This window comes from Seriola lalandi, unplaced genomic scaffold, assembly GCF_002814215.2.
Source record: "Seriola lalandi dorsalis isolate HSWRI2012SDOR001 ecotype SW California unplaced genomic scaffold, Sedor1 jcf7180002053970, whole genome shotgun sequence".
Taxonomy (NCBI): domain Eukaryota; kingdom Metazoa; phylum Chordata; class Actinopteri; order Carangiformes; family Carangidae; genus Seriola; species Seriola lalandi.
The window spans coordinates 20,834-39,010 of NW_019524523.1; the positions used below are offsets into that span (position 1 = coordinate 20,834).

The 18,177-nt window shown below is 44.2% G+C and overlaps 1 protein-coding gene and 1 long non-coding RNA gene across 6 annotated transcripts in view; both read left to right on the plus strand.

The window, feature by feature from the left end:
* ncoa4 (nuclear receptor coactivator 4) overlaps positions 1-10,345 on the plus strand; it is an 11,520-nt gene extending 1,175 nt beyond the window's left edge. Inside the window, exons 1-11 of one of the 5 annotated variants that reach the window (XM_023402627.2) lie at positions 24-203; positions 4,715-4,844; positions 6,423-6,563; positions 6,926-7,017; positions 7,777-7,885; positions 8,007-8,087; positions 8,180-8,302; positions 8,417-9,172; positions 9,467-9,790; positions 9,909-10,001; positions 10,180-10,345. In XM_023402627.2, coding sequence (XP_023258395.1) covers positions 199-203; positions 4,715-4,844; positions 6,423-6,563; positions 6,926-7,017; positions 7,777-7,885; positions 8,007-8,087; positions 8,180-8,302; positions 8,417-9,172; positions 9,467-9,790; positions 9,909-10,001; positions 10,180-10,185 — 1,860 coding nt within the window. In that variant the 5' untranslated portion in view covers positions 24-198 and the 3' untranslated portion in view covers positions 10,186-10,345. Of the gene's footprint in view, positions 1-23; positions 204-301; positions 355-4,714; positions 4,845-5,906; positions 6,051-6,422; positions 6,564-6,925; positions 7,018-7,776; positions 7,886-8,006; positions 8,088-8,179; positions 8,303-8,416; positions 9,173-9,466; positions 9,791-9,908; positions 10,002-10,179 lie in introns of those variants that run through there. The other 4 variants (XM_087173000.1, XM_087172999.1, XM_023402626.2 and 1 more) reach the window with 4 other exon arrangements.
* Positions 10,346-12,491: 2,146 nt separating this feature from the next.
* LOC147819344 (uncharacterized) lies at positions 12,492-16,548 on the plus strand. Its single transcript, XR_015437027.1, has 2 exons — positions 12,492-14,660; positions 14,984-16,548. It is a non-coding gene; the product is annotated as an uncharacterized LOC147819344 (long non-coding RNA).
* Positions 16,549-18,177: the final 1,629 nt, after the last annotated feature.

Consider the following 18,177-nt stretch of genomic DNA (forward strand, 5'->3'; position numbering starts at 1 on the left):
GGTGAGAGTACGTGCGGGCCGACAGGCAGTGATGGCGGACAGGCGGAGCATGGTTTCCTCATTCCTCTGAACTCTGACCGCGACTGAAGAAAACCAAACAAAGACCGGTTATATATCGGTGTCCGCCGCAGAAACCGGATCCGACACAAGCGTCTGTTTTCACGGTCTGTGCCAGGTGATTTTTTTTTTACCAGCAACATGAGGTACGGTACCGGAGGATTTACCGACTTTATTCGCCGGGTTAGCTGCCGGGTTAGCTTCCACATGGCTCTGTTGTTGGAGTTATTGATTGTATAAGATGCAGATAAGATAGAAAATGAACCTGCTGCAGTGCTGTTATTGGGAAACTCTGCGGTGAGACAGAAAATAATGTGATTTTCGTTTTTCAAACTGAAGTTTAAAATAAAATAAAGCTTATAATTATCTGAGCTAGTGTTTACTTAGGTATTAGTAGAAACACTGAGCTCAAAATACTCTGATACAAGTAAAGATCCGGTGTTATCAGCAAACTGTGCTGTGACAGTGTACAGTATGTTATCATGTGTTATCATTAGGGATGCAGTACTGTGTAAGTAGTACTGTACTGTTGAAGCTGGTGGAGGTGATTTTAACTGCTATATTTACTGTTAATTAGTTTAATCTATAACACTGCTTCATGTTTATGAAATAATTACAGGTTTGGTAACTCCAGCTGTCGGATAAAATACAAGTGTATAAAGTAGCAGAAAATAGAAGTACTAAAAGTAAAGTGTACTTGGGTACAGCACTGGAGTAAATGTACTCGGTTACTTTGTCACTGTTAATACTCAGATAAAAAACTTCTGGGAATTTGCTTTGGGTGTTTTTACCTTTTGCATGAAGAATATAGAAAATAATCTGAAGATTCACCAGAATCAAAGCTCGTCGTTAGTCACAGGTTTAATCTGTAAAAGTATTCTGAGCGATTTTCATTTTTCCAGGCGTCTGTGTCCTTGTTCTTGTGTTTTGGCTTTAACGAGGCGTCTGCAGGTTTTCATGTCCTTAAAACATTGAGCTCTGTTTCTTCAAGGAATTAGAAATTCTTAAATAACTTTTACAAAGGGCTCAAACATTTTTACAGATCACATTAATTGATAAATGACATTACTATGAATAATTATGACACACAGCTGGAAAGTACGGACATAGATGTGATGTTTTTGCAAATAAAATAATGTACTTGATGAATAATTTTAGACGTTAATGTTCCTGCTGAGTTTCTGTTATTCACAGTGTGACAGTGGAAAAAGTTCAAGTTCCTTCTCTGCTTGACAAGCCTTCAGTTTAAACTGCTCACTGTTGTAAACACAGCGTGGAGGTCAAAGGTCAGCCTGTTGTTTTCCCTCAGAGAAAGTGAAGCGTGGTTCTTATCAGCGGCTCGTTTAGCTGCCGACCGACTCTGTTCACAGCTGATACTGAAACACCACCGCACCCTCAGCCCTCCTCCCCACTGACCAACCACCGCCAAGACACATTATTCAATGTGTTTGATCAGTTTCATATCAGTGTAGTTTCCATAGCAACAGATCGACAAATGTATGTTAATGACAACAGCTGGATGAAAAATAAGAAGGAAATGAGATATATAAAAGTACTTCAAAACATCTGAAAGTAATTGCTCCATACTCCCTAGACAGTACAACCACAGTGGAGTACTAGATGTAGTAGTAGTCTAGAAGTACCTCACTGCTTCTGTCTGGAAGTATTTAACTGTGTTGGAAGTACCCAATGGTATCTGTAAGTACTTCACTCTGTCAGGAAGTACTCTACAGTATCTGGGAGTACTTCACTTGTCAAGAAGTACTCTACAGTGTCTGGAAGTACTTCAGTTGTCTGGAAGTACTCCATGGTATCTGGAAGTACTTCACTGTGTGTGGAAGTACTCCACGGTATCTGGAAGTACTTCACTTGTCAAGAAGTACTCCATGGTATCTGGAAGTACTTCACTGTGTGTGGAAGTACTCCACGGTATCTGGAAGTACTTCACTTGTCAAGAAGTACTCCATGGTATCTGGAAGTACTTCACTGTGTGTGGAAGTACTCCACGGTATCAGAAAGTACTTCATTGTGTCCAGAAATACTCCACGGTATCAGAAAGTACTCCACTGTGTGTGGAAGTACTCCATGGTATCTGGAAGTACTTCACTTCAGGAAGTACTCCATGGTATCTGGAGGTACTTCACTTTTCTGGAAGTACTCCATGGTATCTGGAAGTACTTCACTGTCTGTGGAAGTACTCCAAGGTATCTGGAAGTACTTCACTTCAGGAAGTACTCCACGGTGTCTGGAAGTACTTCACTTCAGGAAGTACTCCATGGTATCTGGAAGTACTTCACTTTTCTGGAAGTACTCCATGGTATCTGGAAGTACTTCACTGTCTGTGGAAGTACTCCAAGGTATCTGGAAGTACTTCACTTCAGGAAGTACTCCACGGTGTCTGGAAGTACTTCACTTCAGGAAGTACTCCATGGTATCTGGAAGTACTTCACTGTCTGTGGAAGTACTCCAAGGTGTCTGGAAGTACTTCACTTCAAGAAGTACTCCATGGTATCTGGAAGTACTTCACTGTCTGTGGAAGTACTCCAAGATATCTGGAAGTACTTCACTGTCTGTGGAAGTACTCAAAGATATCTGGAAGTACTTCACTTCAAGAAGTACTCCATGGTATCTGGAAGTACTTCACTGTCTGTGGAAGTACTCCAAGATATCTGGAAGTACTTCACTGTGTGTGGAAGTACTCCACGATATCTGGAAGTACTTCACTTGTCAGGAAGTATTCCATGGTACCTGGAAGTACTTCACTGTCTGTGGAAGTACTCCATGGTATCTGGAATTACTTCACTTGTCTGGAAGTACTCCATGGTATCTGGAAGTAGTTCACTTGTCTGGAAGTACTCCATGGTATCTGGAAGTACTTCACTGTCTGTGGAAGTACTCCAAGGTATCTGGAAGTACTTCACTTCAGGAAGTACTCAACGGTGTCTGGAAGTACTTCACTTCAGGAAGTACTCCATGGTATCTGGAAGTACTTCACTTCAAGAAGTACTCCATGGTACCTGGAAGTACTTCAGTTGTGTGGAAGTACTCCACGATATCAGAAAGTACCTCACTGTGTTGGAAGTACACAGTATCTGGAAGTACTTCACTGTGTCTTTACAGACACTTGGAGTACTTCCTCATCATGTCTGAAAACACATCACTGTCTTTGAAGTACTTTGTCACCAAGTACTCCACCACACCTGGAGGTACTCCACCATGTATCTCTGGAAGTACCCCACCGTGTTTGTAAGTACTTTCCAGTGTCTGTGTAGTACTCCATTATGTTTCTATTGTACTTCATGATGTCTGACAGTACATTGTGCAGTACTGAACCAGTGTCTCTGGACGTTGTCAGATGTTTCTATATTAGTGAGGACCGTTGACCAACCGTGTCTGAAAATAGTTTAGTGGTTTAACTGGTTTAATCCCAGTGGATCCTGGTGACCACCCCGTCCTCCGACCAGTCACAGAGCACAAAGCAGCTGTGTTTACAAACATCGTGAGTGTCAGCTGAGACTGATCTGTGGTCAGCTGGATCAGTCGCAGTGTGAGGACAGAAAAACCTGAACACAACAGGCGCTGAAGTTTCAGTCCCGCAGGATTCAGCCTGTGATCACGTGACCTCACAGTGACATCATCAGTTTTCAATCGCCCTAAAAACATCATGTGACGTCTGTTCTCAGGTCGTCAGTCCTGTTCTCCTGAAGGCGTTTCCACGGGAACGCCTTCGGGTGAATTCCTACAAATTTGGTACAAACATTCACCTGGAGTCAAGGGTGAACTGATTAAAATTTGGAGGTCAAAGGTCAAAGATGAAGGTCGCTGTGACCTCACTAAACATGTTTTTTGGCCATAACTTAAGAATTAATTTGATAATTATGACACAATTTATGTTTAACAGGATAAAACAATGAAGGGACATTTTATATTCAAAAAGGTCAAATGTCAACATCGCTGTGACATCACAATGTTCTCCAAAAACACTTTACGGCCATCATTCAACACTGTAGCTCAGGGTGGAGATATTGTGATATACATATATGTGGAGGCATAATACAAAAGATAGACTCTTAATGCAGAAAGTAACGTGAGAGCCAGTAACGGGAAACAAATCAGGTGATGCTGTAAATAATATTTATGTTGATGAAAATAAAGTGAAGAGCAGAAGTGAAGGAGGAGGATAGAGTGCAGTGTTAGCCAAGAAAACAGAAGAGAAAGTAGAAACTTTCTCCTCGTGTTTCCCCCTTTTTGTTTCACCATCAGTGTTGAAAACAGAAATTACAACATGAAGCATTCAGGCGAGAGAACTGAGAGGAAGCTTTTAACTCTAAACTCCGGAGGGGATTTGGACACAGAGGTTGTTTTGTGTTGAGCTGAAGTTTTGGTAAAATCCCCTCAAACACCACATTTATTTACAGAAGCACTGAGTTTCTGCCTCATGCTGCTGTTTCACTGATCCAATCACAGGATCAATTTTACTAAATTAAAACAAACTAAAACAGTAATTGGTAAATTTAGCAGAAAAATGTCACATGACCTTCAGGAGGAATCTGGTCTGTGAGTCTCCTGTAGGTCTGTGTCTCCGTTTGAGTCCAGATCCAGTTTGACCTCTTTTATTTTGACACTGTGTCCTTTCTGTTTCCTGTTTCCTGTCCAGGATGCCGTCGGTGGAGGCGGCAGCAGCAGCGAGCGGGCTGAAGCAGTGCCGGCAGGCCCAGGGTCAGCTGGAGGATGCCATCAATGGTGTGACGAAGGCCGAGCAGCAGCTGAGAGAAAACGCCCGAGAGGTGAGCACCTTAATCATCCTCATCATCCTCATCAATGTCTCACTGTCTGTAATCAAATGTGTAAACCTGCTGATCAGAGTTGGATGAAGCGTGCGGAGATGCTGTGTTTTTAAACTCCAGCTGCTGCTGTCGTCACATGTCGTTTTACTTGTTGGAGAAGAAAATGAAAATGGAAAAAGCTGCAGTAAAAAGAGAAATTAACGAGAGTGAGCGGCCAATAGGAAACTGTATCTGCCTCTGTACCTTCCTGTGCTGCTGAATCAGCTGCTGATAAGAGCCTGTAAACACAGGTGATGGTCTCAGGTTCAGGAGCTGAACCAGCTGACTCTCTGTTCACGTCACGTGTCGGTAAATCTGAACTGACTCTCATCAAGTTCAACTTTCATCATTTATTGGCGAATAAAGTTTTAAATAAAGCTTCAGTTCAGGTCTGTGATCAGCTGACATCCCTCACCATTACCGTTAATGAAGCTAATTAATGCCGAAAACCTGTAGCTAATCTGCTAGCTCATTGAAACCGGGTCGCAGCGTTAGAACTGGGTGACGTCAATATCTGAAGCTGCTGCTGGTTCTGGTTCAGTCTGATCCTCCATCAGTCAGACATTCATCAGCCTCCCCTCATCACTGCTGACTCACGCTGTGTGTGTGTGTGTGTGTGGTCACAGAAACACCTACATAAGTCCTCACATTGTTCTGTCCTCCACCTGCGGTTGCCATGGTAATCCAGGCTCCATTACCCATTGACAGGTCGGATCATGTTGTGTGTGTGTGTGTGTGTGTGTGTGTGATAAAGAAACGTGACCGGAGGTGGAGCTGGTAGAGTCAGCACATTAAAGACTGCGTAGAGAGAGACATCAGGGTGTGGTAGAGTCAGAATATAAAAGAGTGGAGGAGAGAGAGACCAGCTCATATCACTGATGGACTGAGAACTGCTTCAGTTACTGGACTCTGGACTCTGCTGTGATCTGGATCGGTGCGGTGTTGTGGACTCTGCTGTGATCTGGTTCAGGGCGGTGTTGTGGACTCTGCTGTGATCTGGTTCAGTGCGGTGTTGTGGACTCTGCTGTGATCTGGTTCAGTGCGGTGTTGTGGACTCTGCTGTGATCTGGTTCAGTGCGGTGTTGTGGACTCTGCTGTGATCTGGTTCAGGGCGGTGTTGTGGACTCTGCTGTGATCTGGTTCAGGGCGGTGTTGTTGAGCTCACAGGTAAATGAAACCTCACACTGTCATTTTTAAAAACAAAGACCTTGTTGTCTGTGATGTCGCAGTGTGAGCTGATTGTTCAGCACTGTGTCATGTGGCTGCAGCTGCAGCTAACACTTATTTTCCTCACTGATTAATCTGCTGAGTGTGTGATAGTAGAACACGGAGGTTAGCAGTTAAGAGACTTTGGTCAGCAACTGAAGAGCTACGATCAGCAGTGAAGTTCCTCTGATGATCCCGTGTCTGTTTTTGTTCCTGTTTTTGTTCTTTATTATTTTCTCAAGTCATTGTTTTGTTATAGAACCTCTCTAGGAATTCCTCAGCTCAGCCTTATTATTACCTGTCTCACCTGTGTCTCTCACCTGTGTGTCTCAGGTGCGTTCGGAGCTGCAGAGCTGTGTGAGTCGTCAGCAGGAGGCGCTGCGCTGCAGAGAGGTTTGGCTGCTGGGTCAGATCGAGCTGCTGGAACAACTCAAGGCTGAAACTCTGCAGCAGCAGCTGCACCAACTGCACTGGGTAATTGAACAATCATAATCATTACAATAATATTAATTATCACACATTTTATTTGAATGTCTTCAAGATATCCAAAGAAACTTAACACGACAAGTTCAGTCAGAGATCCCAGAGAAAACTGGCTTCAGCTCATCATAACCAGAGCCAGCACAAGAACATGAAACATTTAGAACATGTGGTAATAGGAACACAAAGAGTGGAGCAAGAACATGGTCTAAATAAAACACTGTAAAACTGGAGAAATCATGACTGAAATACGTCTTTGATCCTCAGTGATACGGACACATTTCAGTCTGTCAGAAGAAGTCCTGAGTTCTGGTTCCTCTTCATGTCTCTGGTCCTGACTCTCTGCTCTGTTTCAGCTCCGGGGTCAGTTTGACATCATCGCTCATCAGCTGCAGAACTCCAACAGCAGTAACGACCTGAACAACCAGCTGACCAGCTGCATGGAGAAGTAAATACACACACACACACACACACACACACACACACACACACACACACATTCCTTCTGTTCTACACTGAACCACAGCAGTGAATCCATGAACCTCCCTCAGACAGCAACACCAAACACAAAGGATGAGGGAGGATTCACTAAATGACTGTTTCTCTGTTCTTAATTACAGTCCTCACACACTCATCTGTAAATGTTCATCTTGTTGTTTTCATCAGTCTGGAGTTAAAGCCTGTCGTCTGCAGAGACTCTGTTCAGACACGTCCAGACACTCAAACAAGAGTTGTACCCTGTGTGGGTGAAAGCTGCAGGATACAGACCTAGACCTGGTTATCATAGAACATAATGTTATATATATATTATATTAATAATAACACCAAAATAGCTGCAGATTCCACTTCCTGATGATGTCATTATCTCTGACGTCCCTTCAGAATGAAGCTCCAGAAATCTAATTAGACACCAGAGAAAAGAAGCTGTTTCCTTCAGTATCACAGTAATTCAGTGATGGTTGTCTGAACATCCATGATGCATTGCAAACAGGAAGTTATCCCAGCTGATTCGGCTGCTCTTAAAGGGACAGTTTGACTGAGTGTGCGCAGATACAGACTAAACATGAGACTGTTCAGTGCAGGTGAGAAAACCAGGTGTTTCTAACTTGATGCAATGGGCTAGTGTAGAGGAGATGATGATGATGATGAAGGTGTGTGTGTGTGTGTAACTGATGGGTGTGTTTGTTTTCTCCTCCTGTGTGTGCAGGTTGTCTTCTCTGAGTCTGACACCAGAGGAAACACCTGAGATGAGTTTCCAAGCCGACACTCGCTCTCTGAGACAGGCCATCACCTCATTCGGCAGCATCACTGCACAGGTAAGACACACACACACACACACACACACACACACACACACACACACACACACACACACACACACAGGTGTTCTGTAGACTGTGATCCTGACTAAGTATTTTCTCTACTTCCTGTTTGCAGCTTGTTGAGGGTATGTCTTCTCAGATCCCCGCCCACCAGAGAGGTCAGGTGCAGACTTGTCCAATCGCAGCCAAGAAACAGGTAACTCCACCCGGCAGGTAGATGAAGTAAAAGTGTGGCTGTGTGTGATCTGGATCAGTCTGATCTGACGTTGTGGATCTGTGTCTCTGCAGAAGACCGAGGTCGCAGCTCTGGGCGACTGGCTGCTGGGAACCCGTCCAACCAGCAGCGCTCCTATTATTTACCAGTCCAGCAAGAACCCTCAGGATTGGTTGATGTCACACAAGGAGAGCAAGGTGAGAGAGACGTCGTCAGAAGGTTTGAACCCATGAAATAAAGAGTTACTAATAATCAGTTTGAGGCAGAGAATGATAATTGATTACTTAATTACTTCCTGTGCGTCTGTGCAGACTTCCTGTCCCGTCCTGGCCTCGGTGGACTTCCTGCAGGCCTGGGGTCAGCTCAGGGACCTGGAGGCGTGGCTGCTCCGGGACCAGGCCCCCGTCAGCAGGGAGAGGACCAGCAGCAGCTGCAGCTCCTCCTCCTCCTTCTCCATCGAGAAAATCGACGAATCAGAGTTCACCGTCACTCCTGAGGAGGAGGAGGAGGAAGGGGGGGAGGAGGAGCTGAACGACTGGCTCATCACCCCACCCACTGTAGCCATGGAGGCCATTTCAGACGCCGAGCGGTGGCGGCAGGTGTTGAAGCCCTTCGAGGACGGCTGGGCGTGCACTGATTGGCTGGCGGGGTCAAGCCCCCCGGCCGGCGACTGCTCCTCCTGCTGTCAGACCACCAAAGCCTTGGAGATCGAGAACCTGGGCCAGCTCAAGTGCCTGAAGACCCCGCCTGCCACCAGCCCCGCCTCAAGCCCCACCACCCCGGCGCCCCCTGCGGTCGCCCCGGTGACGGCCCTGGAGGCGTGGCTGCAGCAGGCGGTTCCGGTGCAGCAGACCTGCAGGGCCAACGAGCTTTGCTCCGCCTACTCGGAGTGCGTCTGTGAGGAGAACTGTGGGAAAGAAGCTCTGAACGTCTGGCTGCTGCAGCAGGACGGACGAGACAAGAACGGAGTCCCCGTGGTCAAGAACGCCCCCGCAACCGAAAAAAACACCCCCACACCCTTGAAAACAGCCCCACCCACCCTGCACCACAGAGAGCAGGAGCAGAAGGTAACGACGGTATTAATGTTAATTGAGAACATATGAGAAAAATAAGCAATGTTAATTCTGTTCTTCATTTGTTTGTTTTTTTCTCACTGATAAGAGAACTATTAAAACACCCAATCGATAAGTGGTATTGATAGATTATCGTTAAAGTCTTACCGATACCCATCCCACATGTGACACGCTGGTGTAGAAAACAACCTCAACATCAAAAAGCTCTTCCTGCCTGTAAAGTTCGATTGATTCAGACTGAACAGATCCACATGACTGTAGAGTGACTGTGGACTCTTCTCTCCTCAGGTTCAAGCTATCCTGGAGGCCTGGCTCCACCCCACCAAGACCTCCTCCTCCTCCTCTTCCTCCTCCTCCTCCTCCTGCAGGACTCCTCTGAAGGCTCTCACCTCCTCTCTCTCCGGCTGGGTGGCTCCTGAGACGGAGAAGGCCAGCAGGGAGGACCACAGCTCTGACTTCAAGCCCTCCTCCTCCCTGTTCCAGTGCCCTCTGGATCCAGAGCTCTGGGTCCTCCCAGGAAAGACTCAGACTCCTGCTCCGGGGTCAGGAGGTCAGCCCCACCCCGCCGAGGAGGAAGACAAGTGGCTGCTGAAGAAGAGGAGTCAGGCTCAGGTAACAGGACCAGACTAGTTGTCATGGCAACGGAAAAATTCACTGAGGGATTTGGATCTGTTGGGTCTGAGCTTCAGGCTCCACAGTTTAGACCGTTCTGACTGTTCTTTGTTCTCAGGAGCGTCTGGCGTTACCTACAGTCTGTGACCTGTTCTCCTGTATGAAGGTGGGCGGGGACAAAGAAAAATGGCTGCACAAAGCTCCTGTACAGGTGAGTTAAAAATACAGAGCGGTGTATCAGACACACATGATCCCACCTGTACACACCTGTACAGGCACAGCTCTCAGTATAATGCTCTCTGGTCATAGCGCACAGGTGTCTGAGCAGCTGAAACTCGACAGGTGAGAACAGGTTTTTCTCATCCTTCATGTCTCTGCTTTCCCTCCAGATGTGACGACGGCGACGACGATGTTTCTTCTTCTCACTTGATCGCTGATCAGCGCACACGACAATAACAATCTAACCATCGCCTTCCTCCTGTGACATCACAACGCCGAGCCGCTGCTCTCCTCCGATCAGGATCAGACTGATCAGGACACTAAGATACAAACTGTGGAGATTAAATAACCTTACCTCTGTCGGAGCTTTCAACCACGTCTCACAGTCTTCATCTGGAAGGAAAACAGAACTGATGTGGTTGAAAGCTCAGGAAAAGCTTTTAGAATAAGAATGTGAGTAACGGACTGAGCCTCGTTCACTTCATCCAGAAAATCATGAGCTGATTAATAATTAGTGAAAATAATTATCTGCTGTCCTGCTTAAAGCCCTTTAACTGATTATTATTATTAAGTGATTACTTATAAATCAGTTATTAATTAGTTAATCAAGTCACAAACATCTATGTGACAGCTGAGGTTTGTTTTGAGTTTGTCATCAGATGATCCTGACAGGAGGAGAGGGGCGGGGTTAATGCTAGAATGGGCGGGGTAACTCAGGGGTGGGTGGGATTAAAGCTAAATATACATATATATATATAGTAGCCTTTATTTTAATGGATCTTATTTTAACAGCTGTTTTTAAGAGACTTTTATTCCTTTTCTTTCGTTCTCCTGTGAACCTGCTGGAACCTCAGAGTTCCACTTCCTGTCTGCTCAGACTGCCGGCCGCCGTCTGAGCTTCAGTTTAAATGTGATTTTAGTCTCCATGACGATGCCTAGTCTCTCTATGTGACGCGGCATCGTTAACAGCCTGAATCAGAAAATGTACAGGATCAAAGAGAAAGAACTTCCTTTCCCAGAATGCCTTGTGTGGAGGCGGCCTGCAGTCTGTGAGCAGACGGGTGTCATGACTCTGTTGTCAGCAGTGATTGGTGCTTTTTATTGAAGCTCTGCTGTGGTCTTTTTGGGGGGGGGGGGGGGGGGGGGTGGCTTCTGTGATGTCATCAGTTCTCTGCTGTGGTCTGTGATTTCCTACAGTAATAAAACATAATGACATCATGTCGGTGTCTGTGACATCACTCTGATCTTTCACTGCAGTAAAGTAGAAATACTCTGCGTCCATTCGTGTGTTCATCATTTTAGGAGGAGCTCATCAGTTATTGATTATATTGAGTACCAATGATCAGAATCTGTAACGTAAGAGCAGCTGGAAACTCTGCTCTTTTTACTCTTTAATGACACAGGAAGAAACAGGTTGTTGACTCCACCCCCTCTACCTGCCGCAGTGTTGGCAGCAACACTTTGACAGGTCTGAAAATTCCAGTTTATTTCAGAAAACCTCTTTGGAAGTTTCCTGGAAAGAATCATATAATTTGGTAAATTACAGAGGGATCAATGCTAAGCTAACACAACGCTAATCCTGAACCCTGAACTCTCCCTGAGAACAGCTGATCAGAGTCGGTTCATTCTGATTGAGGTTCGTGCTTTGAATGAAAAGAAAAGGCAGTCGTCGTCAGTGGAGCTCCTGGGTAACGAGTCACCACGGCAACGGGTAAATAATGAGAAGAGCCCTCGTCTCACTCCACTAAACCACAGCACTCAGCAATTTGATCTTGAAATGTTTAAATGTTTATTCAGCTGTGACCTGATGGGACAAAGTTGTGCTGCAGCGGATGAAGAAACGGATCAAACAGAGAAGACATTTGATTAATGATTAAATTATTGTAACCTCACAGTCTGAACCAGGAATAAAGAGTTTGGTGTTTTCCAGTTGAAAAAGCCTCCCGGTTAAAACTTCAGACGTTTTTTCTTCTTAATTAACATTTGAAATTCTCACCCAACAGCATTAATGACCATATTTCAACATTATTTAGTAGAACAGTTGAAATTAATATTATATTAATGATAATGATTCAGTGTTAAAATTTTATTTTTAAACTACATTTAGTCCAGAGGATGGAGTCATGTGAAGGTCAATAATAAACTTAACGCAACTAATTGGATTATCATAACTTTGCTACAGTTTAACACTCAAGAGACAAAGACATTAGACTGAAAATCAGCTGCTTCCTGTCAGGTGAGCCTTTACCTGAACACAGTAATTGTACAGCTGGTTCTCGTCAGCTGATGTTATACTGGAATCAAACAGGAAGTAGATTCTGGTTTCTGGTGAAGGAAATAAATAAGTTTCCATTACACTGAAGGGGAATTTATTCTGAAGTTTCCAGACCAGAAGAGGAGCAGGAAGTTTATTGTCTCTGAAGTCAGGCGTCCATTGTAACATGACGGTAACAAAAACCAGCTGCAGATTTTTCTTTTGTTTCTTTTTCTGTGAAATTTTCCAGGTGAGTCACACCTGTAACCTGCTGCTACCTGAGGCTGAGGAGAGTCTCACTAACAACACATCCACTGTGACGCACATACACTTAATATTGGAGCATAAATGTGTTTAAATCAACCAAAAGTCAAGCTCTGAGAAAAACCTGCAGCTCGGTAAAACCTGGATCATGTTAGAGTGATACAGAGACATGAACCATATCCTGGATAAACCAGGACCAGGACCAGAGACGCTAGTCTTCATATATGTTGTTGATGACTCTTCACATTATTATAAAATATGATCATCCTATCCAGACATAAACCAGTTTAACCACAAGTGAAACCACTAATGCCAGTAACACTGACACCTCCACATTCTTACTGACTGTTTCAGTTTCTTCTTTTCTGCTTCATTTGTTTTTACTTTCAGACACATTAAATTAATTAACAAGTTAAAATGGACTGAACACACACACATTGATAACATGCTGATAAACTTCCTGTTTACTGCAGCTGACGAGGTCACACCCACCACCAGGAGGACACTGATAGACAGAGTTATGACATCACTGTGACCTCGCTCACCACACCCCCAGCCCCAGAGGCCAGTTACCACAGTAACTGAGAACATTTACTTTACACTAACCGTCAAACAGCTGCAGCTACTTTTCACATTAAGATGTGAAGGGGTCCACCAGGACCAGGACCAGGACCAGGACCAGGACCCTGAGGGGTCAGGGGACCTGTATGAAGGTCCTGATCTGGATCAGCAAGTTCATATAGATCATCTGCAACCGAATTCAATTAATGTTTATTTTGAAGTGTTTCTTCATATTTCAGTTGCACAGAAACCACCTCAAAGACACAAAACCACAGGAAAGAGACTCAAAACCACCACAAAGACACAAACCACCACAGACAGACAGGAAATGACCAAAGGAAATGAAAGTGGAGCTGCTGATCTTCTGTGTTTCTATCATCGCAGTAATGAAAGATAGACGACTGAGGTTCAACTGAGTTCTGAAGAAAACACAGACCTGGGATCAGAGTCCAGTTTTTCTTCCTGTTAAAACAACCTGTTGTTTTGACCTGATGAGGTGTTTACCTACAGCTGTCAATCAAACAGGTCCGGGTAAGTCTGAAGGTCAAAGATCTTCAACACAGAGCGATGATCCACACGTGGCCAACAGCCTGTTACTGAGAATCATTAACTGACCTCAGGACAGTTTACACCGGGATCATTCACACTGAGCTGAAGGTGAAAGAGCTGAACTCTGTCCACATATCAGTTTATTATCCACAGGAGTCACAATTGTGTTTCTATAACAACCAAGTCTCCATCGAGTCTAAAGTCTCAGGTTAGTCCTCATCAACGAAGACAAGTCACAATTAAATTCTTGAGTCAGTCGAGGTGAGTCATGGTCAAGTCCCAATTCTCAAGTCCAAGTCTCAGGTTAGTCAAGTTCTCAGGTGAGTTTAGTTCACTTCAATAAAGACAGGTTACAAGTAAAGTCTTGAGTCAGTCAAAGTCGAGTCTCAAGTCAAGTCTCTGTTTGGTCAAGAGTTCAAGTCTCAGGTTAGTTAAGTCCATGTCAATAAAGACAAGTCATAAGTAAAGTTTTAAGTCAGTCAAGACGAGTCCAGATCAGGTCTCAGGTTTGGTCGATAGTCTAAGTCTTAATCTAGTTAGATGAGAAGTCTAAATTTAGTCCTGGGTCGAGACGGGTCGAGGGTCAAGTCCTGAGCACAAGTCAATGAAGACACGTCAGCCGAGACCAGTTACAAGTCAAGTCTCAGGTCCACACTCTGCTCAGGTCTCAGGTACTCTGAGGATCGATTGATGAGCTGATCAATATTTTATTAATCAGAAACAGCTTCATCCTCTGCTGTCAGATTCTCTGTTTGTCTGTTTTCTGTCCAAGTACCTGAAGACATCACCTTTTCACCTGTTTACCTGCTGAGTACATTTGATCACCCCAGTCAGATTTGTGGAAATATTCCTTCAGGTGAAGTTCAGCTCAGCTCTGTTGTGACCTTCGACCTCCAACCGGCCCAGACTCAGGTGAGTTAACACAGCTGTGTTTGTGCGTGTCCTTCAGTGTCATCGGGACAACACAGCGCTGAGGATCAGTGGACACAGCTGTGTTTGAACAGAGAGGAGGAGACCTGACACGTGTGTGCACATGGACTTTTATTTTGGATTTGAACTCTTGTTTCTATCCTGTTTTTTATTTCCAGTCTGAGTTTATTGATGTTTAAAGTTTTATGGATTTGTTTCTTATATCATTTTGAACCTTTGATCAGCTGTTTGTTTCGTGTTTATGACCAGAACTAGGTCAAATATTACATAAGCTTTTTATTTATGTATTTTTTTTATTAATTTGATTATTTTTACCTTCTCATTTTCACCTGTAACACCAGTGTGTGTGTGTGTGTGTGTGTGTGTGTGTGTGTGTGTGTGTGTGTGTGTGTGTGTTGGGTTTTCAATCTGAGCAGCTCAGTTCTTCCAGTCAAACAAACTGAGACTTTGCTAAGTTTCATTCAGACTTCATTTCCCAGCATTCATTGCAAGCTGTCGTCACTGTGGAAACAAACAGTTGTGAAGACAGAGCTCCACCTGCTGCTCACTCAGACTCACTACAACTGATCAACTCTGACTGACACCCAACTGTGTTCAGGTGTTACTGATACCTGGACCTGGACCTGGACCTGGACCTGGACCTGGACCTGGACCTGGACCTGGACCTGGACCTGGACCTGGACTTGGACCTGGCTGACCACACACATTCACACTACCGAGTATGTTTACATTCACACTGGTGTCCTGCTTATGATCTGGATCTGGTTCCTGGAGGACAAAACCAGGATACTGTGAACACCTGAGTCACTTAAAGCAAAGTGCTGATGGATTGATTATTGATGGCTTTATGATTGATAGATTTAATTAAAATTTTGCCTTTAATTTCCTCTGCTTTCATTGTCTTGTTCTGTCTTTACTGCATCTTTTCTTTTATGACACTAATTGTTGGTGACTCAGCTACTCTGTTCGCGGCAAATGTGAGTTCTGCACATCTCACTGGCCAAGTGTTTCGACTGTACCATTTTCGAAATAATGGGGGGGGGGCTTGTACCCTTTGACCCCCCCTCCCTGAAAGCGTGTTCATCAGTTTAATGTTGCAGCTGATGAAGATGGAGCGGATTTAAATGACTAAATAAATGAGTATCACCTTATTTTAACCTTGTTTTAACCTTTAATACATCATAATTACATCATAATTTGTTGATGTATTATATTTTTATTTATTGATATGAATCTGCAAAGTGACTAGAGTTAGATAATTGTGGTGAAGTATGATAGAAAGTAGCATAAAATGGAAATACTCTAGTTAAGTACAAGTAGCTCATTATTATCGTGTCAAACTTTCTGATCTCAGGGTCAAGAACAATCTTCCATGTTCAAATGGACAATTTTCCTCAGCCATAAGTGACGCAGCGGAGGGCGGGAACGTCGGGTAGTGCAGTAACTCAAGTAAAGAAAGTTGACATTTTAGTTGACACAGTAAATCTGTTCATGACTCTGAACTGATTATTAGGCCAACAGAAGAACATTTACTCTAATGATATTACATTTCTTTAAAGAATAGCATTATAGGATAAACAACATGGACATGTACTGTAATATAATCAGACAGTATTTTATTTGATCTACTGCGGATCACTCTGTTGCCCCTCGTGTTAATCTATGGATTCTCTGTGATTTCTATCTTTAGGACAGATAATTCAGATTTAACTGTCCTTCAGCACTGGAGTAACACATGCGACATTTAAGCCTTTTATTTAGTCAAAATTACTTTCTATTTAATGAACCGTACGTTTATGAACATTGTGATTATTATTTATTAGTAACTTGAACTTTGTGCACAGCTGCTGGTGGACTTACAGCTGCAGTTTATTGATTGTTGCTGCTGCTTGTGGACTTCGCGCTGGTTTACTCCGTGTCCATGAGAATGTGAGTACTTGTGTTGTGTAAATGTGTCTTAATAAAACAGCATGTTATATGATCTGATTCCATCCTGCATCTAAGTGACGGGCTGGCGTGAGGAAAATAGCAGGAAATTAATAAACAGCGTTCAGGCTCACCGCCAGAACAGTAATGGCCGTCCAGCACGGGTGGCATGCTTCAGGCCTGGTTGTGGGTTGTTGGACTCCGAAAACCATGTGGATATCACATCACATGAGCCGGATCTCTGGGCCCAGACCCGGCCGAGTCTTTGCCAGAATACATGAAAATACCAATTATGCTGTGAACAGCAAATGGACTGAATGATTACAATAAACTCAATGGTAAAGAAATGATTCAAAAATGTTTGTTTGAAAGTTGTAAATATTAAGAAGATATTTACCAATGCTTTTCATTTCATTTATTATATTTTTATTTGTTTAATTTGTTTGGTAGATCCGTTCTATATTTGCAAGATATTTTTTGTGAGTTTACAAATGTATGTTTTGTATTTGTGGAAGGTGTTTTATATTTACAGATCACACATTTACTCACATAAATAATATTGAGACAAACTCTACGTCCATACCCGTCCCTCTTTCTCTTCACCTGCACCTTCATTTTCCCTTCTCTCCTTCATTCTTTTCCTTCCTTCCTTTCTCACTCCTCCCTTTCTACTCTCTTCTTCACTCTTCAAATCTAGACTTCCTGTTCCGTCTCTTTACCACCAGTTCTCCACCCCTCTCCTCCTGGTTCCTCATCACATATTTTTCTCCTCTCTTCTTCTCTTTACTTCAGCTTTCCACACCTTTCTATTCCTGCTTCCTGTCCTGGTCCACAGGTTGTCCTGTCCTGTCCCCTCGCTCTCTTACTCATTTTTCCCTCATGACTCGCCCAGCTCGCCAAAAATAAATAATAAAATAAATGGCTATTTCCCCAGTACAGTTCTAATAGAGCTGCATTAAAATATCCATGTAAATATAAATAATGTTATTTTAAACGCTTTTGGGAAAACATCCGGGGCTGGAGCCCCACAAACCGCCCCCCTCGCTCCGCCTATGAGACAAGGGTGTTTATTTCAGTAAATGAGAGAAGACACAATATAATCTGAGAGGCAGAAATACAGAAATAAAAACCCTGATGTGACACAGTAGCGAAAGGTTTAACTTTAAAAACAAATTAATCCGGAAAAATGAACTTTTCTAAGTTTGAAATCGTCCGGTTTCGGTTCTGAAACTTCACGACACCTCGCGACATTTGCAGGCAGAGTTTGCGGCCGTCCAATCAGATTGGATGCACCGAGCAGGCTGCGCAGGAGCACAGCCAATCACAGATCAGAGAGGATCCGCGCGGTCCGCCGCCCGCCGCCTCTCTCCCGCAGCGACTGATCCACTCTGCCCAGCGACCTGCCGCTCCGTGCCGCAGCAGCGGTTGCTAGTCGACAGGCTGCCGCTGCTCTCCGGTTGGGATGTGACAGAGGTGCGGTAGACTACCGAGACCCAGACCTCATCCAGGACGAACCGGGAGAAGGGGGACCGTTCCGGGTTGAATCGTAAGTGCTTATGTTGAACATTATCTCGGTGGTTTAAGCGGTGAAAGGCTGAAACGCAGCGCGTGTCTGGTAAAGCGGCGGTGTGTGTGTGTGTGTGTGTGTGTGTGTGTGGGGCGCGCGCGCGCGCGGAGGTACATG